We start from the raw sequence: 12,669 nt of genomic DNA, 5'->3' as shown, positions 1-12,669 counted from the left end.
GTCCCCCTGAGTCCCCCCACTCAACCCAGTGGCTGCTGGGGCTCCCCTGAGTGCCCCCACTCAAACCAGTGGCTGCTGGGGCTCCCCTGAGTGCCCCCATGTCTTGCAGGCTCTGGTGGCTGAGCAGGAGAGCAAGGACAGTGGGGGAGCAGCTGTGGCCGAGCAGGTGCTCAGCATCATGGAGATCATTCTGGATGAATCCAACGCGGAGCCTCTGAGCGAGGACAAGGTGAGTGCCCGGGGCCCGTTGCCTGGGATTCAGGACTGCACATCCCTGCTCACGGGGATGCTGAGCTCCAGGAGCTGCAGGGGGGTGCTGATGGAGTCTGAGCCTCCTTACACTTCTGGCAGGTCTTGGGGAAGGGCTCAAGGAGGGCCCTGAAGCAAAAGCACTGCAAGGCTTTGTTAGGATGGGTCTTGCACGGTTGGGTGAGGGTTGTTAGGCACTGCTTGGATCCTTTCCTTCCTGCTTTGGGCCACAGGCCAGGGAGAGACAAGAAAAGACACAGCTTGGCCTTGTTTTTTGGAGTGTTTTTGTATGTGTTGAAAACATGATTGATTTTCCAGCTAATTGAGAATAAAATGAATCTCAACCAGACTGACAACAAGAAGAGTTTCTCACTCATCTTTTGAAGCTGTGGGTGGACAGGAATCTGGTGTGCTTTGGGTTGGAATTATTAGACTTTTGCCTGGAAAATGCTTTAACAGTAGGTGGAATAAGGCAGCTGTCAGCTAGAGGAGTTGATACTGATGCCTTGAGGTGGCCACCTGAAAGCAGAGGCTAGACAAAAATAAGAGAATAAAAGGGCCTTCAAAGGGCCTTCAAAGGCACACCCTGGGCAGTCCAAAGGCTACACCCAAGTTGGACCCTGGGCCACGGGTCCTTCACACTTTTATAAGTTCGGTCCATTTGCATGTCAGGGTTAATTCTCCAATTATAATTTCAGTTAATGATGTAATTACCCCAAGTCTGCCCCTCCTCTTCAGAGCCTTTTAGTTTGCACATTTTGGGGCCTGGGACGATCGAGGTGTCCTTGAAGAGCAAACCTAGAGAGGCTTTGTTATGTCTGACCAGCGTGAGAGAACAGCAGCTACCAGGCCACACTTCAGCTTCAGAGTGACACACCAGGCAGTACAGGATTTGAAAAATCTAAAAGTTAAAACCTAAGGCATCAATACCATCCCACAAGACCTTTGGGAACGAGGCTGGGTTTTATTTTTATCAGCAACTATCCCTTCACAACTGGAGTAGTCCTCCAGCTACCAGAGTGAGGATTTTCTTGTCGATTGATTCCTGAATGTAAATCCTGCTCTTCTTCCTTCCCAGGGCAACCTGCTCCTCACGGGGGACAAGGACCAGCTGGTGATGCTGCTGGACCAGATCAACAGCACCTTCGTGCGCTCCAACCTGAGCGTGCTGCAGGGGCTGCTGCGCATCATCCCCTACCTGTCCTTCGGGGAGATGGAGAAGATGCAGATCCTGGTGGATCGGTTCAAGCCCTACTGTAACTTCGACAAGTACGTTGGCACAGTTCAGCTAAAAGCCCCTGAAATCAGCTGTACTGCCACGTCTCTACTTTATTTCCTCACTGGTGCTTACTCCAGTGTAATGCCAGGCTTCAGCTTCATTTCCTCTTTCACTTCTAAGCCATTTTTGAAAGAAATATGTGAGCTCTAGCTGGAGAAATAGGTCCTTAGAGAGTATTGTGAGGTGACAGGGGCCTGAGTGGCTTTTCTGAGTCTCTGAGCTGGGGCAGGTACATCATGCAGTGATAATGAAAATGAGAATTACAGGCAGAGTTACCATTTCTTCTCTTTGTTCAGGTATGATGAGGAGCACAGTGGAGATGATAAAGTTTTCTTAGACTGCTTCTGTAAAATAGCAGCAGGAATTTTTTAGCAACGGCCATCAGCTGAAAGATCTCATCCTGCAGAAGGGAATCACACAGAATGCCCTGGATTACATGAAAAAGCACATTCCCAGTGCAAAGAAGTAAGAGTCACTATTTAATGTGCGTGGTTAATGTGTGTGACTGTCCTGGACATCCTCCTCATTCCATCCCCACAATCTCCCAAGAAATCCATGAACAAGTGCACATTCAGGAGCATTCAGAGGTCTGGTGAGGCAGTGCACATACAGGGATGAGCTAAAAAGCCTGAAATCCTCCCATTTGATACCCATCCAAGCTGATTCCTTGGATATCACCATCCTCGTGTTTCCTGCCTGTCCCCTCCTGTTGCACGGCAACAGGGTTTTTGCTGTTGGTGGCCAGCTCATGGACATAAATTCCCCAGGCTAAGAGTTGGCACCGTGGCTGTGCACAGCTGGAAGTGGGAGTGTGGCTGTCCCTTCATTAATTAGCTGACGAGGGACACGGGGGAGGGAGTCCTCCCTGCAGCCTGGAGCCGTGCTGCTGGCTGGGACACTGGCCCTCAGCTGCTGCCTCTGGTTTTCCGTGCAGTTTGGATGCAGACATATGGAAGAAGTTCTTATCTCGACCTGCACTTCCTTTTATCCTGCGCCTGCTCCGAGGCCTTGCGACGCAGCACCCTGCAACACAGGTGAGGAGACTGCCCGGGAGGTATGGGGGACGTGCCTGCATGGTCACTCTGCTTTGGGCCTGGAGCTGAGGGTTAATTCCTCTAAGAGTTGGTTCTACACTCATTTCTCTTGGGTTTTGTCATCCTCACCATAGCTGGAACAGGTTTGCTCACAGCTTTTCTCTGCCCGAAGATGTTGGTTCTAGTCTGATGGGAATTTTCTTAGGGGGATAAAGCAGAGAGAAGATCCAGTTCTCCTGATCTTACCTGTTCCAAGAATATGAAAGCCCGTTGGGAATCCCAAAGTAGGCATAGATATGGAAGCTGTTCAGGTATTCCCTGGGCAAGTTCTGCCTTTGCAGAGCATCCTCTGGGTTTTGTGTGTCACACGACAAGATTGGGAACGTGACTTTGTGTCTTTGTCTTGATGCCTTGAGCCTCTGCTGGGCAGCTTGGGGCATCATCTGGAAAAGTCAGAGATTCTGACTTCAGTATTTCCTCCTGCTGCATGGTGTGAGACTGACACACCGATGTGAAAAGAAGGTAATTATTGATAAGCTCCTCAGGGCATGTTTGTTGGTGTCTGAAGGCATCAATACAGTGTCTTACCACAAAATAAATGTTTTATCCAACATCCCCATCTGAGCTCTTGGTAATGGCCAGCGGAGAGGCGAATTGCCCCAGTGTTACACACAGCTTTAGGGCTCAGGGGCATTAAAAAAGGAAGGAAGACACTTGTTGCAGCTCAGGGCTGCTGTCCCCATGGGATTAGAGGGGACAGGCCCTGTCCTGAGCCCCTGTTCCTGAGCAGTGCTGCGTTCCCATCCCTGCCAGGTGCTAATAGGAACAGACTCCATCACCAACCTGCACAAACTGGAGCAGGTGTCGAGTGACGAAGGGATTGGGACGTTGGCAGAGAACCTCCTGGAGGCACTGAGGGAACACCCCGAGGTGAACAAGAAGATCGATGCCGCGCGGAAGGAGACGCGCGCCGAGAAGAAGAGGATGGCCATGGCCATGAGGCAGAAGGCCCTGGGCACCCTGGGCATGACGGTAATGGCTGGGTCTTTTCCGTGCCTGCTTCAGAGTGCCTCATCAGGAAGTGTGTAAAATGATTTCTTGATGGGTACTGCAGAGCTCCAGCCCCCAGCTTGCCTGGTGCTGCCGGAGAGGGAACACGGCTGCTGGGAAGTGGGATGGGCATTCCAGTGCCAGTGGTGGGGCTGGTGTGGTTTGTCATTCTGTTTAACCTGCTTGAGCTTTTCTCTCTTCCAGACAAATGAGAAGGGCCAGGTGGTGACCAAGACTGCGCTGCTTAAACAGATGGAGGAGCTGATAGAGGAACCGGGACTGACCTGCTGCATCTGCCGGGAGGGATACAAGTTCCAGGTAGCGGGAGCTAAAAGTTCCATGTCATGGTGGATGGGAGATGCAAGGTAAAGGGAGATTCAGTTTTCAGGTAATGGGAGATAGAAGTTCCAGGTGAAGGGAGGTGCATTTTCAGAGCCCTCTCACCTCCTAAGGGGACTTGCCAGTGTCTGGCTGCACAAGTGTTGGCACTGGAAGATCAAGAAGTCTCAGGGCTGGTTCTTGAGATCAGTAATTCCAGAGGTGGCTGGGAAGTGGAAGTGTGTTTTCAGTGAATACAAATATCAGTTTAAGCAGTTTTAACACAGTATCAGTTTAAGCTTGAGGTTGAGACTGGGAGAGATTCAATTCAGTGTGGTGTGGAAAGAGCAGGAAATGTGACCTGTTGCAGAGCTGAGTGGTTTCTAAGCCAGCTGTGTGTCCTTGCAGCCCACCAAGGTACTGGGGATTTACACCTTCACCAAGCGCGTGGCACTCGAGGAGTTTGAGAACAAGCCCCGCAAGCAGCAGGGCTACAGCACCGTGTCTCACTTCAACATCGTGCACTACGACTGCCACCTGGCAGCTGTGAGGTACGGGCTGCCCACAGCCTGGGGCTCAGGGCCTTTCAGGGTGGTTTGGGGTCACGACACTCACCGTGGAACTCGGGGTGGGTGGGCTTGGTTTTTGGTCACTTTGCAGCCACTTCTCTGTCAGGGTCTGCTTTGATATTCTTCCCTTCTCTGTCAGGGTCTGCTTCCACAGCTTCTCTCAAGGCTGGCCTTGGCAGAATCCAGGCCTGGACTCTGCCAAGGCCAGCCTTGAGAGAAGCTGTGGGCTTGTCATTTTTGGGATGTTTCCTTAGACAAAAGCTTGCATCCTCCTGACTTGCCCGCCGTGCTCCCTTTCTCCGTGCAGACTCGCTCGGGGCCGTGAGGAGTGGGAGAGCGCAGCCCTGCAAAATGCCAACACCAAGTGCAATGGGCTCCTGCCCGTGTGGGGGCCCCACGTGCCTGAGTCTGCTTTTGCCACGTGCTTGGCACGGTGAGTACAGAGAGGTTCTTCCCCAGCTGGTTGCATGTGGGTGAGTCAGAGCCTTGCCACACACTCCTCTGAAATCTTGGCATCAGGGGTGGTGCAGCTGAATCTTGGTAAAACTGAGCCATTTCAGGTTCTACCATCAAGAGTGAATCTCCTAAAAAATACAGGTGTCTGTTTGCTCCTTGGCTTTGTGTAAATAATTTCGGTGCCTCCTTAGCCCCCACTCACTGCTGAAGGTGCAATGTTGATTCCTTTGTATGAAAGAAACCTTCTGATGCCAGTGGATTCCCTGGGGTAGATTTCCAGACTTCTCTGGGATGGTAGTGAGGTATTTGAGCACCTACCTGGAGCAGATGGAGATGCTGTTGGCAGGATTCTGGTTCACCTCGTGCTGGGTTTGTAATGTCACATTAGAAATTTTGAACCTGACAGGGTGTAGGTGTAGATGAGATATTGGGAAGAAAGTCTTCCCTGTGGAGGGGTGTGCACTGGCACAAGATGCCCAGAGAAGCTGTGGCTGCTCCATCCCTGGAAATGTCCGAGGCCAGGCTGGATGGGGCTTGGAGCAAGCTGGGATAGTGGAAGGTGTCCCTGCCCATGGCAGGAGTGACACTGGATGCTCTTTAATGTCCCTCCCAATCCCAGTGTGGGATTCTGTGGGATCAGGAGTGGTAACCTCCTGGAAGCATTTCAGCCAGGGAGCTGTATCCGAGGTTGTGGACATGGGAAAACAGTATTGATGAGTGGACAGATATCTGCAGATGGAATTGGATTTGCCAGAGTGAGCCGAGAGGCTCCCTATGGGGAGGTTAATCCAAGGTAGCAGGGGCTGCCCTTGTGCAGCCTCTTCACTCTCTAACGCTTTCTCTGGGCCATCCTTGCTCGGGTTCTGGGCTGTGCTGTGCGAGGAGGAGCCTGCTGAAGGTTTCCCTGCTGTTTTGCAGACACAACACGTACCTCCAGGAGTGCACGGGGCAGAGGGAGCCCACGTACCAGCTCAACGTGCACGACATCAAGCTGCTGTTCCTGCGCTTCGCCATGGAGCAGTCGTTCAGCATCGACACCGGGGGAGGCGGCCGGGAGAGCAACATCCACCTCATCCCCTACATCATCCACACCGTGCTCTACGTGCTCAACACGTCAGTGCCACCCTCACCCTGCCCTCCCTCAGCTCTGAGTGCTGCACTCTGGGCTCTGCTTTGTGCACGGGGCAGGAAAGATGGGAAATCACACAAAGTTTTAGGAGGAACGGGATTGCACATCTTAAGTAGGTTGTTAAGGATTTACATTGTTGGGAGTGAAGCCTGGACATGCTGGATAACAGGGAGCCTATTGAGTAAAAGCAATTGGGAATTAGCTTCTCTTTCCATTCTAGATGTAATTATTACCTCTGGGGTGAGCAACAGGGTTATTACATTAAAGAAACTCTGCCAGCTTAATTTTCTCCTGAGCAGGCAGAAGAGACACTGCGATGAAGTAATTGTTAGTTGAAAACTTAACCCTGATATCATTTTATTCAGTGTTCAAATAACACAGTTTTGTTTCCAGATTTGACATCCTGGAATTCTCCTGGAGGAGGGTTCAGGTCCATCAGATTTTCCTGATATTTTTAATTATTTTTTTGGGCTATCATTTTTGGTTTTTACCAATAAACAGCAGTGCTTTGGCACTACATTGAGGCTACATGGCCACATCCGTAGGCACCCAGATGCTTTGGAATGCATGAGCTGGTTCTGATCCTGCAAAAACGGGATGCCCATATTTATCCTCTATTTGAGTAGTTAGATATTAGTAAGTAATACTAATTAGATGAGGGTATAAATATTAAAATATGCACCAAGGTCACTCCAAATGCAATGCAGTGAAATCCCTCTCACTTTCCCGCCTGGAACTAATCAAGGTTTTGGCTGTAATACAATTTGTCTTTTGTTTTTAATATCTATCTCCAGATCCCTGTGCTATTGTTTTTCCAGGCCTTTGGGAGACAAATAAATGGAACTATTTGTTTCATCTTGTTAGGCTGCTGTTAGCACCACAGAGCCCAGAACCCACTGGGCAGACGTGGAAAAACGCCTTCTGTACTTCCCAGACAGAATTTTTAATACGAAATGGAGAAAACAAAGAGCTACTGCTTGGCTCCCAGCTGCATCTTCCAGCAGATGAGAAGGTCACACAATCCTGACAGCTTTATCTGCTGGGATGCTGCTTGATGTTTGATAGGGAGAGTTTAGTTTATCTCACTTAAAAACCAAGGGTCTGACCTGGCTGTCAGCCTCTTCCTGGTGCAGCAGAGCCGTGGGTGTGGTGAAGTGTGATGCAGCTTCCCAAAGGCTCCTGTGGCACATGGTTTGCACTGTCACTTCTGGGGTGTCAGGACTCCTGGGACACTGGAGCTCTGGGGGAAAGGAGGAAGGTTGTAAAATTATATTGATACAAGCTTGCAGTAAGTGCAGTGTCTCTGGGGTTTGGGTTTGGCCTCTGACTTCCCAGGGGTTGCTTTTGCAGTAGAGGAGTTGTGTAAATGGATCCGGGTTGGCTGCAGGAGCTGCAGTCGCTGTGCGGTGTCCCATGGGAGATGGTTCCACTCCAGTGCCCGGCCTGGCTGGCCTGGCTCCGTTTTTTTTCTCCAAAAAAAGGGAAAAATACCTCTACAGTGGTGTTGTCTTCCATTGGGGCAATGGCAGCTTCCTGGCAAACCTCTCTAGTGGCACCCACAGCTCCAAGGAAAATGTGTTTGCTGGGCTTGCGTGCTTCACTGGGAGCAGATCCTCAGCCAGAGGATGAATTAGGGGGAAGCTGGTGGTGCCCAGCTGTTTCCCTGTGCAGGGGGCACGGGCAGCCCCGCCCCGCTCCTGGGGAGCAGCAGCTGAGCCCACCGGGGCCGGAGCAGCCCCTGAGGCTTTCCTTGTGTTGCAGAACCCGGGCGACCTCGCGGGAGGAGAAGAACCTGCAGAGCTTCCTGGAGCAGCCCCGGGAGAAGTGGGTGGAGAGCGCCTTCGAGGTGGACGGGCCCCACTACTACACCGTGCTGGCCCTGCACATCTGTCCCCCGGAGAGGTGGAGGGCCATCCGCGGGGACATCCTCCGGCGCCTCCTCGTCACCTCCCACGCGCGCGTGGTGTCCCCGGGCGGAGCCAGCAGGTCAGTCCCCTGCCCTGGCTGGGCACCGCTCCTGTCGCTGGCACAGAGCCCCGCGGGTCACTGGCACTGTCACAGAGCTTGTGTCACCGTCACAGAGCCGCTCGTGTCACTGGCACACCCGCTCATGTCACTGTCACAGAGCCACCGCAGCTTACGGGGAGAGCGTGTAGTTTACACCGGGTGTTAACCCCTCTGAGTAACCTTTGCGCTCAGTGCTGCAGAGCTGCAGAGTCCCAGCCTGGCTTGGGCTGGGCTGGGCTGGGCTGGGCTGGGCTGGGCTGGGAGGGACCCAAAAGCCCCCCCAGTGCCACCCCCTGCCATGGGCAGGGCCACCTCCCACAGCCCAGGTTGCTGCAAGCCCCGTCCAGCCTGGCCCTGAGCCCAGGAGCACTCGGTTCTGGGTGTTCCTTGGAGTGGATCAATGAGCTGATCAATGGAAACGATGCTTTTCCTTCTTCCCTCCCCCAGCTCAGCACTGCAGCAGCTCCAGCCATGAGCTGTCTCCGAGCTGTGCCTCACTCCCTGTTTGCCTCGCTAAAGAAGCTCGTTCTGGGCCCTTTTGATCAGCACTCCAGCCTCCCTCAAATAGAAAAATAGAAATAGAAATCAAATGCCGTTGCTTTTTAAAAAGAAAAAAATCAATAGCAGCTGTCAGGCACTTGAAGCACGAGAATAAGTGGCTGTGCCTGCCTGACAAAGGCACAATATTTCCAGAGAGGGAAAGGGAATTCCGGTTTCTGAAAGGATGATTTGAAATAGCTGTCATAATTAGGAATCAATTCATTATTATTCTAAGTCGCCTTAAAGGGCATTCTTATGTTGATGACATTAATTAGGTGTTTGATAAAGTCATTACATTGTAGTTGTACAAACCCAGCATGAACCAGTGCTCTTGGAAAAAGGAGAGAGCTCTGAAAGGGGCTCCTCTATTGATCTCTGTGCTGCTTTCGAGCTCCCCCTGGCTCCTGTTCCCTGTTTCCAGCTCCCTGTCTGAATCCTGGGGAAGAGGAGGGGTCCAGCAGATCCAGGAAATGTTGTCCTGGAGGCCCAGGGGTGTGCAGCTCTTCCTGTGGGCTGGCAGAACAAAGCAGGGGGTGGGTTTGCAGCTTTTTAAACCCTCACCAAATGGTTCTGTATTGGAACAGGCAGAGGCAGGAACTTCCAGCTAAAGCATCCAATCTCTGGAATTTCAGGGGAACACACTCAGAAATAGTGCTCGGGAATTATGTCAAGGTTTATTCAAGGGCTTTCTTTAATCTCTGCAGACTAAGGGAGCACAAAGCCTCCCTCTGATAAAGCCTCTCAGAAATTGCAGTATGGCAATTCTGATTTCCAAGGGCCGTGCTTATTTATTCTTGTGGAGAATCAGGAAGAGGGCGATGGCTGGTGAAGCGCTCTGCAGATAAGTGCCAATATCTGGAATTTGTAGGCTGAGGCAGAGAGGAAGGCACCGGCTGTGACACCAGGGTGATGTCTGCATGCAGAGGATTAAAATGAGCATTCCATGGTCAGGGTGTTGTCTGGGAGCAGCTCCGTTCCGAGAACAGCAGGGTGAGGGCTGGGGCCGCTCAAGGACTCGCTGCTACCTGTGAGTCTCAGAGAGGGACAGGAGCTGCTGCAGGAGCCTCAGTGCATCTCAGAGCAGCTGAGGATCCGCTCGAGATCGGACACATCCTGTGAATCCCGGGAAGGTGCAGCAAGGCTCTGCGTTCCCTCATTCCAAGGCAGCAAATCCCCACATTCCCTGTCCTGTGGGGAGGTGCCCACCCAGCTCCTCAGCTCAGTGTCAGATTTGGGGAGAATCGAGCCCAAAAGGGCTTCTGGCTCTGCCAGGAGTGATGGGACCACCGGTACCAGGGGGGAGATGCTCAGCAGCTCCCTTGTTTTGGAAACACTTCCCGTTTAAACCCAAAGATGAAATTACCAGGATGGACCCGGCTTTGTTCTGTTTTTGTAATGTGATTTACAGATCCCAAAGAACTGATCCGAGTGTTCATTGCTACTGAACCAAGAATTCTGGCTAAAAAACCCTACAGATGTTTTTCAGTGTAGGTTTCTTCTGGGACTTGAAAGGAAAAGATCCTTTTGATTTTTTCCCCTTTGCTCTTCACTGTGACCTTTCTAAAATGCTCCTGAGGGAAGCGAGACTTCCCCAGTGTCCACGTCTGGCTTTCTGCTGGCAGTCCCTGTCCAGCTCCCAGGAATGAAACACAGCAGCTCCAGAAGGTAACTACAGCCCTAACCCACAAGGGCCTTTCAGTTTTCAATTAAAGGAGCAGACTCCAATTAGATCAAACCCATTCACATGAAAAGAAAAGTCTGGCTTGCAGTATTTGGGAGGCCAGAATTAGCCTCGCTCTAAGTTGCTCTTCATCCCGTGGAAATTTAGTCACCTTTACTAATTGGGTTTCCTTTAAATAATTAAGCTGAGCTGCCCGAGCAGGCTGCCACCTACTAAGATGTCTGTTTTCAGGGCACACACACAAATGGAGCCTTTAATAAGAGCAGCAAAATGTTCATTTTCCCCCCAGAAAGCCCCAGCCTGGGGCAGGTTGCAGTTGGGGCCCCCTGTTGTGTTGCTGACTCACAGCAGCAGCAGCTGAGCTGGTCCTAGGTGCACAAAAAAGGGCTTTTTGTTTTTCCAAAGCTCCAAAGTGTTGAGCAGGAAGCAGCACGTGATGGGGCAGATGTACCTGAGGAGCACAGGCAAGAAAATTCCAAACCCATTAGAACTGCTGGCAGGAGGTTCCGCCTTGCCAGAACCTGTTTGTGATTAATCCTGCAGACTTTGGGAGCTGCTGTCCCAGCACAGCTCTGCACCTTTTAGGGCATTCCTAACGCTCTAAATCCAGATGCTGGATTTCCAGAAGAAGTCCTTTCCTGGCAGGAGAATAACCAAGGAGATATTAAATGGAAATTCCTCCATTTCTTCGAGGACGAGGTATTTCCTCAGTCTTGCAGAAATGCTTTGATGAGTTACAAGCACAAGGCTGTTCTGTCACTGATGCCTCCTGTGTGTGAGACCTGGGTTTGGTTATTCCTTCAGGAATCTGCTGTTCTCCAAGCAGTGAACACACAAACAAGGGCTGAACATTGTTTTTTCCTACTCTGCTGTTGGCTTCCTCTGCAGTCTTAGCCCTCCACGTCCCTCTGTGCTAGTTTCCTTCCTGTGGAATGAGGTTTTACTGGCAAACCTGCTCTGGCCACACAGCACAGCTGGAGCAAAGGGACTGCCCGGCCTCAGGGATGGTGGCACAGAGAATCTCAGGTGCCCAGTGTGTGTTTCACGGCCAGGGATAGCCAGCCAGGCTCACTCAGAGCCATCCCCTGCATGTCCCTGCTGGGCTCTGTGGCTGTTCAGCTTTCCTGCAGTTCATCAGGGGGTTATCAAAGCCTCATAGAGGGATTAACTCCAGCCTCATTTCCTTCTCCCAGACTGGCAGATAAGGCTGTGAAGGAATACGCCACGTACCGCTCGGGGCTGCTCTTCTGGGCACTTGTAGATCTCATTTACAACATGTTCAAGGTAAGGAGAGCACTGGGATTCCTCTACAGCAGCCCCAGTTCAGCTCTAGCAGCTTTCTCACCTGAGCAGCTACATGAGTTTGAAACAGAAGGCAAAGGTTTTTTTTGAAGCCCCTTTCTCCAAGGTCCTTGGAAACAAAACTTCTCAGAATCCCAGGATGGTTTGGGTGGGAAGGGACCTTAAAGCCCATCAGTTCCACCCCTGCCACGGGCAGGGACACCTTCCATTGTCCCAGGCTACTCCCAGCCCCAATGTCCAGCCTGGCCTTGGGCACTGCCAGGGATCCAGGGGCAGCCCGAGCTGCTCCGGGCACCCTGTGCCAGGGCCTCCCCACCCTCATAGGGAACAATTCCTTCCCAATATCCCACCCCTGCCCACCCTCCCAGGGAAGGATTTTTTCCTTCTTTTTTCTTCTGCACCTTGTAAAAGCAGAAAGGCCACAGGAAGCTGCCTGTTCTCTTTGTACCCCTTGCAGTTCAGTAGCTGAAGAATTGAGAGACTTTCCCAGCTGGCAGCACTCCTGTGCTGTGTATTTGCTTATTTTTCCTGTTCATTGTTCATGGAAGGAAGGACATTCCAGGCTGTGCCAGGGAAGTGGTTGGGTGAGGAAGGAGGTGGGGGCAGAAGGAAACCTGCAGCTTCCAAAGAGGGGTCAGTACTCGGGGTGAGAAAATGCCCAGGACCTTGTTTCATTCTGTAACAAAAGGTCCTGAAGTTGCACTTGGGGAATTTCTTCCTCTGGTGGTTGTTTGCAAGAGGCAGGGATGGAAATCCAGGAGCGATGGGAGACGGCACCAGGGTTTGCAGTAACTCTTTTTTTTTTTTTTTTAAATTAAATAATTCTTTTTTGGCCTGATTTGGTGTCCTTGTCCCCTGTCAGAAGGTGCCTACCAGTAACACAGAGGGAGGCTGGTCCTTCTCTCTGGCTGAGTTCATCCGACACAACGACATGCCAATACACGAGGCTGCAGACAAGGCCCTGAAAACCTTCCAGGAGGAATTCATGCCAGTGGAAACGTTTTCCGAGTTTTTGGATGTGGCTGGGGGGGGTTTTCTTTTCCCTTTTTATTCTG

The 12,669-nt window shown here is 51.6% G+C and overlaps 1 protein-coding gene across 1 annotated transcript in view; it reads left to right on the top strand.

The window, feature by feature from the left end:
• UBR4 (ubiquitin protein ligase E3 component n-recognin 4) overlaps nt 1–12,669 on the top strand; it is a 76,193-nt gene that overhangs the window by 62,426 nt on the left and 1,098 nt on the right. Inside the window, 13 exon segments of the mRNA XM_017735073.1 lie at nt 110–229; nt 1,328–1,518; nt 1,825–1,893; nt 1,895–1,993; nt 2,463–2,562; nt 3,376–3,594; nt 3,817–3,930; nt 4,339–4,481; nt 4,807–4,932; nt 5,874–6,068; nt 7,846–8,070; nt 11,506–11,596; nt 12,477–12,639. Coding sequence (XP_017590562.1) covers nt 110–229; nt 1,328–1,518; nt 1,825–1,893; nt 1,895–1,993; nt 2,463–2,562; nt 3,376–3,594; nt 3,817–3,930; nt 4,339–4,481; nt 4,807–4,932; nt 5,874–6,068; nt 7,846–8,070; nt 11,506–11,596; nt 12,477–12,639 — 1,855 coding nt within the window.

Source organism: Corvus brachyrhynchos, unplaced genomic scaffold (genome assembly GCF_000691975.1).
Source record: "Corvus brachyrhynchos isolate BGI_N302 unplaced genomic scaffold, ASM69197v1 scaffold525, whole genome shotgun sequence".
Taxonomy (NCBI): Eukaryota; Metazoa; Chordata; class Aves; order Passeriformes; family Corvidae; genus Corvus; species Corvus brachyrhynchos.
This window is presented reverse-complemented; position numbering and strand designations above follow the sequence as displayed.